A 13,640-nucleotide genomic window follows, 5' to 3' on the forward strand; every position below is an offset into this window, starting at 1 on the left:
TAGATTATTGGCTAAATAGACTTTTTTATGGGCTAACCTCAACAGAAACATTATTGCTAGGCAAAGGAAAGGGAATTTAGTGGTGGAGAATGAATCACTTTCCCTCCCTTCAACAAAGCCGTAGTGGCCGCTGCCCGTCCTGGGTAGAGGATAATCCTTATAATCTGTTATTTGGAAAATGCTTTTTTGCTTTCCAGGAATGTGGGTGATGCCTACTTTCCTGCTTCACATTGTCATTCTTTTACACACACACACACACCCCACCCCCCCACACACACCCCTCTTCCCTGGTGGTTCAGATGGTAATTGCCCGCAATGCAGGAGACCCAGGTTCTATTCCTGGGTCGGGAAGATCCCTTGAGGAAGGGAATGGCTACCCATACCAGTATTCTTGCCTGGAGAATCCCAGAGACATAGAAACCTGGTGGGCTACAGTCCATAGGTTGCATAGAGTCGAACATGACTGAGTGACTAACACTTTCACTTTTCACTACTTTCATGTACACACACATATGATGTATACATATATGAAACATGTATGTAGGTCTAGTATTAGGCTAATAAATCCTGAATAGCTAGTGAATATGAATAGGTATAAGGAAAAATATACTTTTATATAGTTTTATTTTTTCCTTGACATGCTCTAAATGCAGTAAGATCATATTATATATTTTGTAAGCAAGTATTTTGTCCAATAACTGAGCGTCTAGCAGCCCCTTGGTAATTTTGACTCTTATTTTTTAGATCAGCTTTCAGTGCCAGAAGAGAAGGCAGCACAATTACTTTTGGATATTGAATCTGTAATTACCTTTTATTGTAAATCCCGTAACATTAAGTATAGCTCAACCCTTAGCTGGATACATCTCCTCAAACCATTGGTGCATCTTCAGCTGCCACGCAGCGATTTATACAACTGCTTTTATGCGATCATGAATAAGTACATTCCCAGGTAAGACATGATTTTTTATTATAGCTGTAAAATGAAGGAAGTTCTAGTTTGTTTTCAAGTAAAGTTGTTAGGTATATTTTGATGGTAAAGTAAAAGGTTCAAGTAATTTTTAATCATAGTAATTTTGTACCATAGTTGTTATTTGACTTTATTTTTGTGGTTACAAATATTTTTTAAAGCATTCTTTAGTTAAGAATTTGTGCTTCTAGAGTTTACGTGTGCAGTATAACTTTTCATACTTTTTGGATGATATCTCTATCTTGATTTCTTTACTTATAAAAATAACATTATAGTGTCTAAGTAAAAGTTTTGGAGTGCTCCTATCTTCATTGAGGTGCTGGGGTTACGGCCTGGAATATAGTCCTAGAAATACAGATGTTGAAGAAGTAACTGGAAGTGCAGAGTGTTAGGAAGGTGAAATACAGAGTGCTGTGGGAATGTACAGTGGGGGTGACCTGACTTAGCCTGGTGGTCAGGAAGGTCTTCTCTGGGAAAGTGACACTTAAATTGAGTCTAGACAGATGTGTGGGTTGTTTTGGGGGGATGGAAGAGGTGTGGGGAAGAAGGGAGGCAGGTAGGAGGAGGGGTGGAATTCAGAAAGAATTCTTGTAGTTCTCAGGTATGGATCAGGTAGTCAGAATTTTAGTGCCGAAAGGCACTTTTAACATAATCTAGGGCAGTGGTTGGGCTGTGCAGTGAACCTCGGATACACATTGGAGTCATTGGAAGTGAAGTGAAGTCTCTCAGTCGTGTCCGACTCTTCGCGACCCCATGGGCTGCAGCCTACCAGGCTCCTCCATCCATGGGATTCTCCAGGCAAGAGTACTGGAGAGTCATTGGGGATGGGGTTAAAAAATCCTGATGCCCTTTTACATACCTGACTAATTAAATCAGGTCTTTGAAGGGGCCAGCCATGCATTGATGTTTGTTTAGATTTAGAACTTCTTGGTTGATTGCAGTATGCACCTAAGGTAAGAGGACTGCGATTCTAGAGCTTGATAGTTAAATGAATACCATTTTTCCCCCTGCTTTTTGTGTGAAAAGCACTATGTTAGCTGTGGGTGCTTTTTGTATTTTCTCACTTAACAGTGACCACTATAAGGTAGATATCTCTGATTTACAACTACAGAAACTGAAACAAAGACAGACTTTAAATGACTTTTTCAGCATTATATTTCCAGCGTATGACTAAGTCAGGATTTGAACCTAAGTTTGATTGGACACTTGTGCTTTAACTTACAAGTTTCTCCACCCTGGTTGCTTATTAGAATCAACTAAACAACTTTTTTTTGTTTTTGTTTTCTTTTTCTTTTATAGTTTTAGATATCATTCACATAATATAAAATTCATCCTTTTAATATATACAATTCCATGGCTTTTAGTATAGTCACAGAATTGTGCAGCCATAGCTACAATCCTTTTTAGAATGTTTCTGTCACCCCCATAAGAAACCCTGAACTCAATAGCAGTCAACTCCATTTTCCCCCAGCACTCTCAGCCCTAGGCAGCCACTCATCTTTCTCTGTGGATTTGCCTATTTTGGGTATTTCATATAAATAGAGTCTTATAATATGTGGTCTTTTGTGACTACTTCTGTTCACTTAGCATTGTCTTTTAAAGATTCATCTGTATGTATTACATCATATATTAATACCATTACTTTATTTCTTTTTATTGCTGAGTAACATTTCATTGTATGTACAATGAAATAAAATAGCACATTGTATTTACTCATGTAATAGTTGCTGGACATTTGGATTGTTTTCACTTTTTGACTGTTATGAATAATGCAACTATGATCATTTTTGTACAGATATTTGTGTGGACATTGCTTAGGGATATGTACCTAGGATATGTACCTAGGATCATATGGTAAATCTAGGTTTAACCTTTTGAGGAATTGCCAGACTTCTCCACAATTGCAGCATTTTACAATCCCACCAGCAGTGAATAAAAAGATCCCAGTTTCTATAGATTCTTGCCAACATTTTTTTTTTTTTTAATTATGGCCAGACTGAGTGTGAAGTGGTATCTCATGGTTTTTGTTTGCATTTCCCTGACAGGTAATGATTTTGAGCATTTTTTTCATGTGCCTAGATGCAGTTTGTATGTCCTCTTTGGAGAAATGTCTGTTCAGTCAAAGAACTTTTAAAACATACTGACCCTTGATGTTTCAAATATAAGTAGACTGTGTAGAGCCATGTTGATTTTTAAATTCCCAGGCAATTCTAATACATACAAGAGTGGAGAACCTTGGTGCAACCTTGAAGCGATACAGCTTCATGTAAGGAAAGCAAACCTAGAGATGCCAGAATTCAGGGCTATGCTCATGGTAAAGCAGCAGCTAGAATTCACATTTGGGAGTCATTCTGTTATACTAATGGAGGAGGAAATGGCAGCCCACTCCAGTATTCCTGTTGGGAAAATCCCGTGGACGGAGGAGCCTGGTGGGCTGCAGTCCATAGGGTCGCAAAGAGTCGGACTCGCCTGAGCGACTGTGTTATACTAAGTCTCTCAACTGCTTATATTTTTACCCCTTCTCAGTGTAACAGAACTAGTGATAGCAAGGGACTTGATATTCCGGCTTTGTCTCTACAGGATGGTGGCGGTGGTAGTTACTAGTAAAGGCTACATTGTAGAGGTTTACTAGTAGAGGTTTACACTGGGCTGTAACATACCTTGTCAGGTGATTCCAGTTACTATTTCCGTGAATGCCACGTGTAACACAGTACTCCAGCCAGAGTCAGTGTTACTACCCCTGCATAGGGCCCAGCCCCACGAAGGCTGCTCAAACAACTCCACTATATAGTATATCTTACTAGACAGTCAGATGTAACATGAGTGGGATTCTATCAGGCACAGTGCTCTGCAGTAGAGAGTAACTTTGAGCGCATAGCTATTAAATGAACAGATGCTGTTGCAGTGGCTGATCCCCTGAGATGTCCCACTTCTTCCGAGGATGAGACCCACAGACTAGGCAATTGTCCTTACTGTGTGTGTCCCTAGTCTTCTTACCACTGTGTCTGTGTGTTCTGTTTTAGCAATCTACTGCCTTGCCCTTGTAGAGTGGGGAGAGTGTTCAGATAAAGGAGGAGGTGGTCTTGTCAGTATGAATACAATTCTATCTTTGGGCATCTGAATTAGCAAGTTAGGGCCTTTTCTTCAAAACTTCCCTGTTACCTGCAGTATTAAAAATGGTAGGTGAATGGTCATACCAAATCCTGGCATTGACCCTAGATCCTCGTTTTGCAGAGATTATTTTTCATTATTCCTATTTGAATAGCATTTTGAAACATTCTTTATCAGTGCTTTTCATTAATGTTTTTACATGATGTTTTTACATGAAATCTTTCACCTTACTTCGGTGTTTTTTTTTTACAATTTGCTTTTTAAAGACTACGTCTACCAAAATACCACTAGTTCAGACGTTAAATTCCATACATGGAAGGGTAGCGTGGCGTAATGGTTAATGCCCAGTCTCTGTGTACAAGTCTTAGTGCTCTCACACGTAGCTTCTTAGCTACGTGACCTTGGTTGAGTTGCTTGACCACAGCAAAGCCTCAGTTTTCTCATCTGTAAATGGAGGGTGATATTAGTATCTTTCATAGAGTTGCTTGTAAAAATAAAATGAGATAACATTGTAAACTGTCTATTGTAGTGTCTGGCACATGATATTTCCTCAGTAAATATTGACTTTTATTAAGATGGCCTGCAATTTGAGCTGTGTACATTTTTAATGATTTATTAGACAGATTTATTAGACACCAGGGAACAAGGCAAGAAGTAGTATAATTACTCAGTAAGGTCAGTGTTTGGCACCTCCTGGGATTTTCTCTGAGCTTCTGGTACTCAGGCCACTTCAGTCACGGCTCTGGGTCCACTCTTTTGGAATGTTTGTCTGTGGCCATTTCAGACTTGGACCTTTGCTGAAGGATTCCTAATTGAGTACATTAACTATGGCCCTAACCCGAAGCCTTCCTGGGAGATCTTTCTTATTTGGCAGAAAAATAAGGGAGCTGGACTTCCTCAGGGCTCCCCAGATCTCCCTTTGGGATCCAAAGCTTATCAAAACAACCTGAGTGGTCCCTCTGTTTTCATTGGTCCCTGTAGTCCTTTCTCCTGAGTGCTGCCTGGGCTCACCTGGAGAGAATCTTCCTAGAGTTGGCTGTAGACGTGCCCCTTCTTCCTGTCAGGTCTGGTATGTTAGGTGTAAGCAAGAGAGGTCTGCTCCGCTTGTGTCAGCTATGCTTGCCGTGAACGCTCTTACGTTGGATGTTCTGGGGTAAGGAGGGGAGGAGGGTATTGCACGAGTACTGGTTACTGATGCGATCATTTTTGACCTATTAATGCAAGAAACTTTGCTTCTCTTGTCTTTTAGGGATTGTTCCCTGAAGGGGAGACCATTTCATCTTTTCCGATTACTCATCCAATACCATGAGCCTGAGCTTTGTTCTTTTCTTGATACAAAGAAAATTACTCCAGACTCCTATGCACTCAACTGGGTAATAAAGTGAAAGTAGGAACACTTAATGAAAAATAGCTTTCTGTGAAACTATAGTTAGTTCCCTCCCCAAAGAAAAAGAAAAGTGCTAAATTATGGACCATTATTATTTAAGGCAAAGGATTAAAATTTTCAGCACTTCAAAGATTGTTTTTTTTTTTTTTGCTCTTCCTTTAGTTTAAATTATTTAATATGAAGTTTAGCCTTTGTTGTTTTAGAAATATATGTAAATATATATATGGTATTTATCAGTTCACTTTAAAACCATGTGATTAAATTGTTGATGGTGTGTTTGAGAATTGATCTACAGTCACGAAGAAAATAACTTAAGATTATCAAATGATTGATATAAAAAAATATAAAATACATCTCAGTACTCTGTCATTCTATATTTATATTTTAAATGGTAAGTTTTATTATTTTAGGTCTGTGGTTCTCAAGCCTTTTGGTCTCAGGACCTCTTACATGCAACATTTTTTGAGGATCCATAATTCATGTGGATCACATTGATTAGAAATTAAGAAATTTTAGGTAATCATTTAAAAGTAGTGATAAATCCAATACATGTTAACATAAATATTTTAAATGAAAATGAACTATTTCCCAAAAAGAAAGAATAGTAGCATTTTTAAATTTGCAAACCTCATTGATGTTTGGTTAGATCACAGGCAACTTGTGCATTCTCATATCTGTCTCTTTATTCAGCCCGTGATGATACCATATTTCGTGTAGCCTTTGGCAAATTCTGTTGTTCGTTTGTAGGAGAATGAGTATGAAAAGGGCAGAATCTGAGTGTTAGTATGAAAACAGCTTTGGTCTCACAAAGGCCCCTGTAAATACTCTTGGAGATGTCCAAGGCTCCTCAGACCACACTTTGAGAACTGCTGTTATAGGGTAGCTTGAAGATCTTTTTAAAAGTGTTTAGGTTCCAGAAGAAAACACATGTATATTCAAGAATTTTAACATGTTTCTTGATGATGTCTTACCTAACTTTTCTTCAGAAAGGATTCCATTTCTGCCATTTATTAACTGTGTTATTTAATACACTTAGCCTCTGAACTTTGATTTCTTCATCTGTAAAATGGGACTAATAATAGGATCTGTCTCAGAGGGTGATGGGATGAGGACACAATCAGGAGATGCTGACTAGAGACCCTAACTGGTTTCAGCTCTGGCATACTAAACCTCAAGCTGTAGCCGCCTGCTCTTTCATTCCTTCATGGCTACAGTCTTGTCACTTTGAGTAAAAATAATAAAATAGTAGGTTTTCTGAGATTCATATGTTGCTATTAAATCTACTTATTTGTATCGAAGTAAGAAGTTTTCTTTTAAGAATTTGAATATTTTCACAGACGTCTTTCTGGTCACATCATGCCTGAGAAATGCCATTTCTGTGGTCAGAACTCTGGGTTAGTACTCAGTGCTGGTTGTAGGTTTTAACTGGTTTTGGAAGCAACCAGTTTCTCTTTGTCAGTTTCCCACGTAGTTCATTCTTGCTTCCAGTATCTTGTCTGTGGAATGGAATCTTTATTTTCCAGTCATGAGATAAAGCAAAACCAGTTCCTGTGATTTGAGAACTCATCTCTGAGGATGATGCGGAGGTAGCTTTAGTTTGGCTAAGTGAGGTCAATGTTGACCGTACCTTGTCTGTCTGTATTTGCGTCTTCCTGATTTCTAATAGTAAATTTTAAACAACTACAAAAAACATTAGAAGCATTATGTATTGTACTTTAAAAGTTTTGTGGTCAACTGTAACAGCAGTTACATCAGCTATGCAGTCTCAGGCCTTTTTTTTTTAGCCCAGGTATCACCACTCACGAGCTCTGATGATGTTAGGAAGGTTATTTCATACAGGTTTATTTTCCTACCTATAATACAGGGAGGAAAATGTCTACTTTGAAAGGCTGTCATGAGAATATTTAAAATAAGAGACATTTAATGAAAGATATGTGGCAGTGATTTAGTACCTGGCACAAAGTATTCACTAAATGTATGTGTTCTTGTTAGTTTCCTTTATTCATTAAAAATGTTTTAAATTTAAACCTCTAGATGGAATTGTTCCTGTATCTAAGAAAAATGGAATAATCTAAAAATATCCCTAAATTCATGAATTTAAAACACAGTTGGGCCCTAGAGAAACTTACATATGTTAACAATTCTTTAATTGACGTAGAAAACCATAGAGCTCTTGAAACGTTTTGCAGGACATCACTGTTGTCTCATTTGTTTCAAATTATGTACAAGTAAGCTTGGGGCACATTTGGCCTTTAAATTGTTGTTAGAATTTCATTTGGTGCTCTTAACTGAAATTACCATGCTTGACCTTCACAGTTACTTAGTGAGTTAAGTACTATAGTAGTTACCTTATAGAGCTCATCGTTAATTACGCTAGTTATTATGCTGTGGCAGATACGTGCTAACTTAAGTTACTTTAGATATTAAGGGTTAGTTATCTTTCTCTTCACCACAGCAGTGGTAGAGCATGGGTAATAATCCTTTAAAAAAACAAAAAAAGAAGTAGAAATGTAAAGCTCGTGAGGTTAAGTGACACACCCTAAGGCACACAGCTAGTCAGGGGCTTCATTGTGCCTTGAATCCACATAGTCTTTCCTTTGGCTTACATAGAGTAAAATTAGGGTCCACGTTAAATATCAGGTACGGACAGTTTGTTCTAATGTTACTTAGGCATTCGCCTTAATACTTTAAAAAGAGCAAGTCATTTCCAGTGGTTTATATTTCTCATTTCATTTCCTGATTACAGCTTGGAAGCCTTTTTGCCTGTTACTGTTCCACTGAAGTCACTCAGACAATATGGGATGGATATCTACAACAGGCGGATCCATTTTTTATTTATTTCTTAATGTTAATAATCCTTGTTAATGCAAAGTAAGTATGAAGTTGGCTGGCTTTTTCTCCTCTCTGTTCTCAGGGTGCTGTCTTAATATTTAACTCAAATTCATGTGATTCTCTTTTACAGAGAAGTCATTTTAGGGCAGGAGTCTGACAGCAAAGAAGAAGTTATCCGTAAGTATCACTTAATGTGGAGAAGACATTTTTCAAGTCACTTAATTTTCTAAAACTCAAGTTTTCTCATCAGTTATGTGAATTTAGAAGATTAGTCTAGAAGTGCTCTGAGGTTCCCTTCAAATCTTACACACTGTCCACATACAGGCCTTAAAGATGGTCTCCCCTGATTTGCTACCCTCATTCATCCCTTACATGTTTTTTTCACTCATTCAGTTCTTTTCTGTACACTATTTCTTTGATTTCAATGTTTAAATAAACTGGTCTCCTCTCTCTCTCTCCCTTTCCCTTCTTTCCTTAATTTTCCTTTGAATACCCGACTCTTGTAAGTATCTTCATTGTTGAAACGTTGATCCTCCTTTTGGGTTCTCCCCACTCCAGCCCACACAGATTTAGTTGAAGTTCCTTAAGTCATTGAAGTTCCTTAAGAAATAACCATTTCTTGGTTATTTTTTATTTGCAGAGGCCCATGCATTTGTGTTTGTTAAGTAAATCACAGTATTCCAATCAAGGTTAATGAATTTGATTTGATTGCCAGACACCATCAGTCACTAATAACAGGATTATATTTAGAGTTTCAGCTCCTCTGGGGAAAATCCACATCTCTTCAAGCAGTTTTCTGTGCATCACTGTTGAAATTCCATTTATAAAACTATAATGTTGAAGATAAACCAACTTTGATATATAAATAATGTTTATTGTTGTATACTTTACAAGCAAAATTTTTTGAAAATATTATAATTTATTTATAATCCTATTTCAGAGTTCTTGGAAAATACTCCATCCAGTTTGAATCTAGAAGATATAGAAGACCTTTTCTCTCTGGCTCAGTATTATTGCAGTAAAACACCAGCTTCATTTAGGAAGGTATCGGACAGGAAATGACCTACTTCAGTATTTCACATTTTGTGCATTGTTTTATGTTTATGTTGTATCCACTTCAGTTAAAATACTCTAGGTTGTCATTCTTTCTATGTATTACAGTTTTGTGTGATTTTTTTCACTGTAAATATTCTGCTTAGTAGAGGAATAGACATTTTAAAAAGGTAGTATACAAATATGCTAGGAGCCATTTTACCTCTCCTCTGATTATTATTTCTGATCATAAGAAAATTGACTATAAGGTATTTTTTAAATTAATGCTTCCTTGACTTCAAACATTGTGTTACAGAAATCTGATTGAGGAGGTATCATTATGCCTTCTTTATCTGGAGTTAAAGTTAAAACTCCAACTTTTAATGATGCTGAGCTGTCTTTTATGCAAAAAAAGGGTCACTTAAGCTCCATGGAGACCTTGAACTTCTCAATCAGTCAAGTGCTTTCAAGAGAAATGACATCAGATTAGAAGTCCAAGCGCTGTGAACTTCTAGAAACTAAAACTCTATCGATTCTAAAGCTAGTAATGGAGGAAGCACGGAAGTACCATTTATAAACAAATTGTGACCTCAAGTGCTCATGAGAACATTATTGTCTTTTTTTGATTTTTAAGGCATTCTGTAATCATGATTGTTAGTTGGAAGTTATCATGTCCCTGAAATATTAAGATGAGATTAAATTATGTTCAGTATAGTGTGTCCAGGAGGCAGATGATGGAAACTTTTTAAGAACATTTCCCTCAAAACTAATTATAAAAGAGATTTGTTTTTCAGGACTAATTTCAGTTATTTTAATAATTGCCTTATATAGATTATCTCAGTTCAAACAATGTTGACTAAGTTAGATGGCAAGGTAGTGGTTATGATACTAGATGAAAAAGACGTCTTATCCTTTACTTTCCAGCCTTTTAAGAGAATAGTTTTTATTCTTCAGACATAGTAAATAAACTGCACTAGCAATTGCTAATTAGAGCAGGTTTTATTAGCAGCATATTACATAATTTATGCCATATTTCAATTTTTATTCAATATTAAAGTGTAAAATGTTGTGAGTAACCATTTAAAAATTTGCTATTTAAATGTATGTAATAGTATAGAAAATAGCTGTGTAGAATGTGTTATTTTTTTCTTAGTCTTTCATTTTGTGTGAACTCAAACACGGGCTTTGTATGTAGCATTTTTGTAGCTTTTAGCCTAGAAGATTTGATATAATAAGTTAAATCACATGACTCAAAGATGTTATATAATTATTTTACCTTTTATCTTGGTCTGCTGAGAATCGTTTTAGGAGGGAAGTTTGATTTTACTTTTTTCTTCTTAAAGTTTTAAAAATTCCTCTTCACACAGGATAATCACCATCTGTTTGGCAGTACTTTGTTGGGAATTAAGGACGACGATGCAGATCTGAGTCAGGCTCTTTGCCTGGCCATCTCAGTGTCAGAGATCCTTCAAGCAAATCAGCTTCAAGGGGTAAATTAAAAAAGCCTACTGTTCGTTAAAGGATGATCCCCTTTAAATGCAAGGAATCAATGTCTCCTCCCTGGATTATCACAAAATTCATTTATTATAACAATGTAGTTGTTTTGCTTTTTTTGAATGATTGATGTGTTAAATCTTCTGTCCCTGTGCTCATTTTTAAACTGCCAGCTTGTCTGTTATTTTATTTGTCAAACAACTCATTATTTTTGACACTAGTTTTTGTAAATTGCCAAATCGTATTTCATGTTTTAACAGGGCAACTGAATGTTATATAAAGTACTTGAAAGGGTGAATTTACTATTTCATAGTTAAATTCTAGACACTTATATAGATAATTGAATTACATGGTTTAATGCCAAAAGGCATTTACAAAGGAGAATTGAGGATAATTCTTGAGGATAATTAAGGACCATAATTTTTTCTCTGTTGTATTTATGAAAATCTGATGAGCCAGTTTTTTCAATATAAGTTCTTTATTTCTAATAGTGCAGCAGTTAATTATGTGTGTATATATGAAAGGTGGGATGTATTTCAAAGACAGAAGAGGAAAGAACATGGGAAGATAGGCCTTTTACAATAGATATTTTTAAAACAAGAGTTGTGTGTGGTTTTCTCATTAGAACCATTATTTAAAAAAAAACTTGTAATCCAGTTTAAAGAGACCCATGTGAACGTGTCCAGTTCAGATTGGCATTGGAGAACCTGCTGTCACCCCAGAAGACATTTATTTAATCCTTATGTGAATTGCCTTGTTGATAAGTTTGTGGGCTTATTTTCAGAAATAGGAATTGTATCTACATCTGTGTTTATGTATAGTGTTTTTGAAAGTGTTTAACATGATGCACATTAAGTTAGTAAATTCAAATTAGTTTTATAGCCCAAACTAACATTCTTCCTGCTATATATTTTAAGACTTTTTATCAAGGATAGTATATACAAGCTGTTTTAACTACTGTTTAAAATGAATACAACTCTTTTAAGATCTTAAGGATATTTTCTTGAGTCTATACTGTATGGGACTTCCTAACTATATGTGAGATCCATTTTTTAATCCATTTGTTCCCCCCTTTTTGGTTAATCATTAATATTATATTGTGTAAAATGTGCTCCTTCTGGCAAATTTTATTATATCAAATGTTTCCCTTTTAGGAAGGAGTCCGGTTCTTTGTGGTGGACTGCCGTCCTGCAGAGCAGTATAATGCTGGGCATTTATCGACTGCTTTCCATCTAGATTCAGATCTGGTTAGTATAAATGTGATTTAACATTCGAAAAAATAAGGAGAAAATGGATTTTTTCCTTTAATCCATGAATAAATATACATGTACCAGATTTGGGGATGCTTTTCTTTCTGCTTAAAGAGGGAGTCTCTGCCCTGATTTAAGTGTTGCTCTCAGGTTTCCTTTTAACCGCGGACACCCCCTTGGCATCATAAAGGGTGGATGAGAGCCCTGTTAAGTATGGTTTCCTGTTGCTTGCCATTGTTACGTCAGTAGATTCTAAACTCCTTACTGTGAGCTGCCTCATGCAGCACTCAGCACAGTGCCTTGCACTTGGTAGGTACTCTGTGAATATTAGCTCTTGCTATGATTGGGTAGTTAGTCTAAAAGTTTTTACTGTAAGCCTCCTTCTATCATGAGTACTTGTGCATATAATAAAGTAATATGTAATAAGGGTAGTCTCTGGCATATAGGGCCTCAGTTGTTAAAATTACTGTCCTAGGATCACTTGGATTAAAGGAATAGATGTAGATAATTATTGTCAGAGATGCTAAGAGCGTTTGGTAAGACTGGGACTGACATCATTTAAGCTCTTCTGGAGTTTTTAGAGCCTCAGGAATGGGGAAGACAGTAAGAGGAGTAACTTTGTCCCTAACTTACCTGAAAAAGTTGACGCTGAGGTTGAAAGGGCCTGTGGAAAGGCCTCAGTGGCGTCAGGAGGAAGCTCCTGGAAAATGGAGGTAAAACAACCCAGAGAGTTTGGGGTGCTATAGGTGAAGAAGGTGATTCTAGCTTGTTTGCATCCTGAATGTAAATTCTGTGACTTTCTCATCCTTTATTCATCTTGGAGGACTTAGATGTGTTGTTGTTTAGTTGCTAAGTCATGTCCGACTCTTTTGTGACCCCATGGACTATATAACCTGCCAGGCTTATCCTTCCCTGGGATTTCCCAGGCAAGAATGCTGGAGCCAGTTGCCATTTCCTTCTCCAGGGAATCTTCCCTACCCAGAAATCAGACCCATGTCTCCTGCTTGGCAGACAGGCTTTTTACCTCTGAGCCACCTGGGAAGCCCTGGAGGACCTAGATGGTCCATCTCTTATGCTTATTATTCAAGTCATTTGTGAATAACTTTGATTATTCTTAAAAAGCTGAGAGAGTATCTCAAGAGTTAACAATTATTGTCAGCTTGTTTAATCATCCAGACCTTTAACATATATTTACATATTTCTTATTCACTTTTTTTTGTCCACTTGATTTTTCACTTAACAGTTTCTTAGGAGATCTTTTCATTTTAGTACATTTCTTTTAATGGCTGTATAGTGGTCCCTGGTATAGATATACCACAATTTATCACCTGACTGATGTACAGTTAGAATGTTTTCAGTTTTCTTGTAATAAAACAATGCTGTAGTTAACATTTAGTTAATGTAGTTAACATTTGTGGACTTGTGCAAATATTTCTGTAAAATACACTCCTAAAAGTAAAATTGTTGGGGTGAGAGTTATAGAATATAGACTATAGAATGTGGGCATACAGAATGTGGATATATAGAATTGTTAGTAGAGTCTGCCATATTGCCCTTTAAAAAGGCT

At 36.6% G+C, this 13,640-nt stretch overlaps 1 protein-coding gene across 2 annotated transcripts in view; it reads left to right on the plus strand.

Annotated features, from left to right (window-relative positions):
* Window positions 1-13,640, plus strand: part of TBC1D23 (TBC1 domain family member 23) — a 55,380-nt gene that overhangs the window by 20,488 nt on the left and 21,252 nt on the right. For both annotated transcript variants that reach the window (XM_061134253.1, XM_061134254.1), the window contains exons 4-10: window positions 745-949; window positions 5,328-5,451; window positions 8,212-8,336; window positions 8,428-8,474; window positions 9,238-9,341; window positions 10,697-10,819; window positions 11,978-12,070. In XM_061134253.1, the coding sequence (XP_060990236.1) occupies window positions 745-949; window positions 5,328-5,451; window positions 8,212-8,336; window positions 8,428-8,474; window positions 9,238-9,341; window positions 10,697-10,819; window positions 11,978-12,070 (821 nt within the window). The remainder of the gene's footprint in view (window positions 1-744; window positions 950-5,327; window positions 5,452-8,211; window positions 8,337-8,427; window positions 8,475-9,237; window positions 9,342-10,696; window positions 10,820-11,977; window positions 12,071-13,640) is intronic.

The sequence above is a fragment of the Dama dama genome, chromosome 31 (assembly GCF_033118175.1).
Source record: "Dama dama isolate Ldn47 chromosome 31, ASM3311817v1, whole genome shotgun sequence".
Lineage (NCBI taxonomy): Eukaryota > Metazoa > Chordata > Mammalia > Artiodactyla > Cervidae > Dama > Dama dama.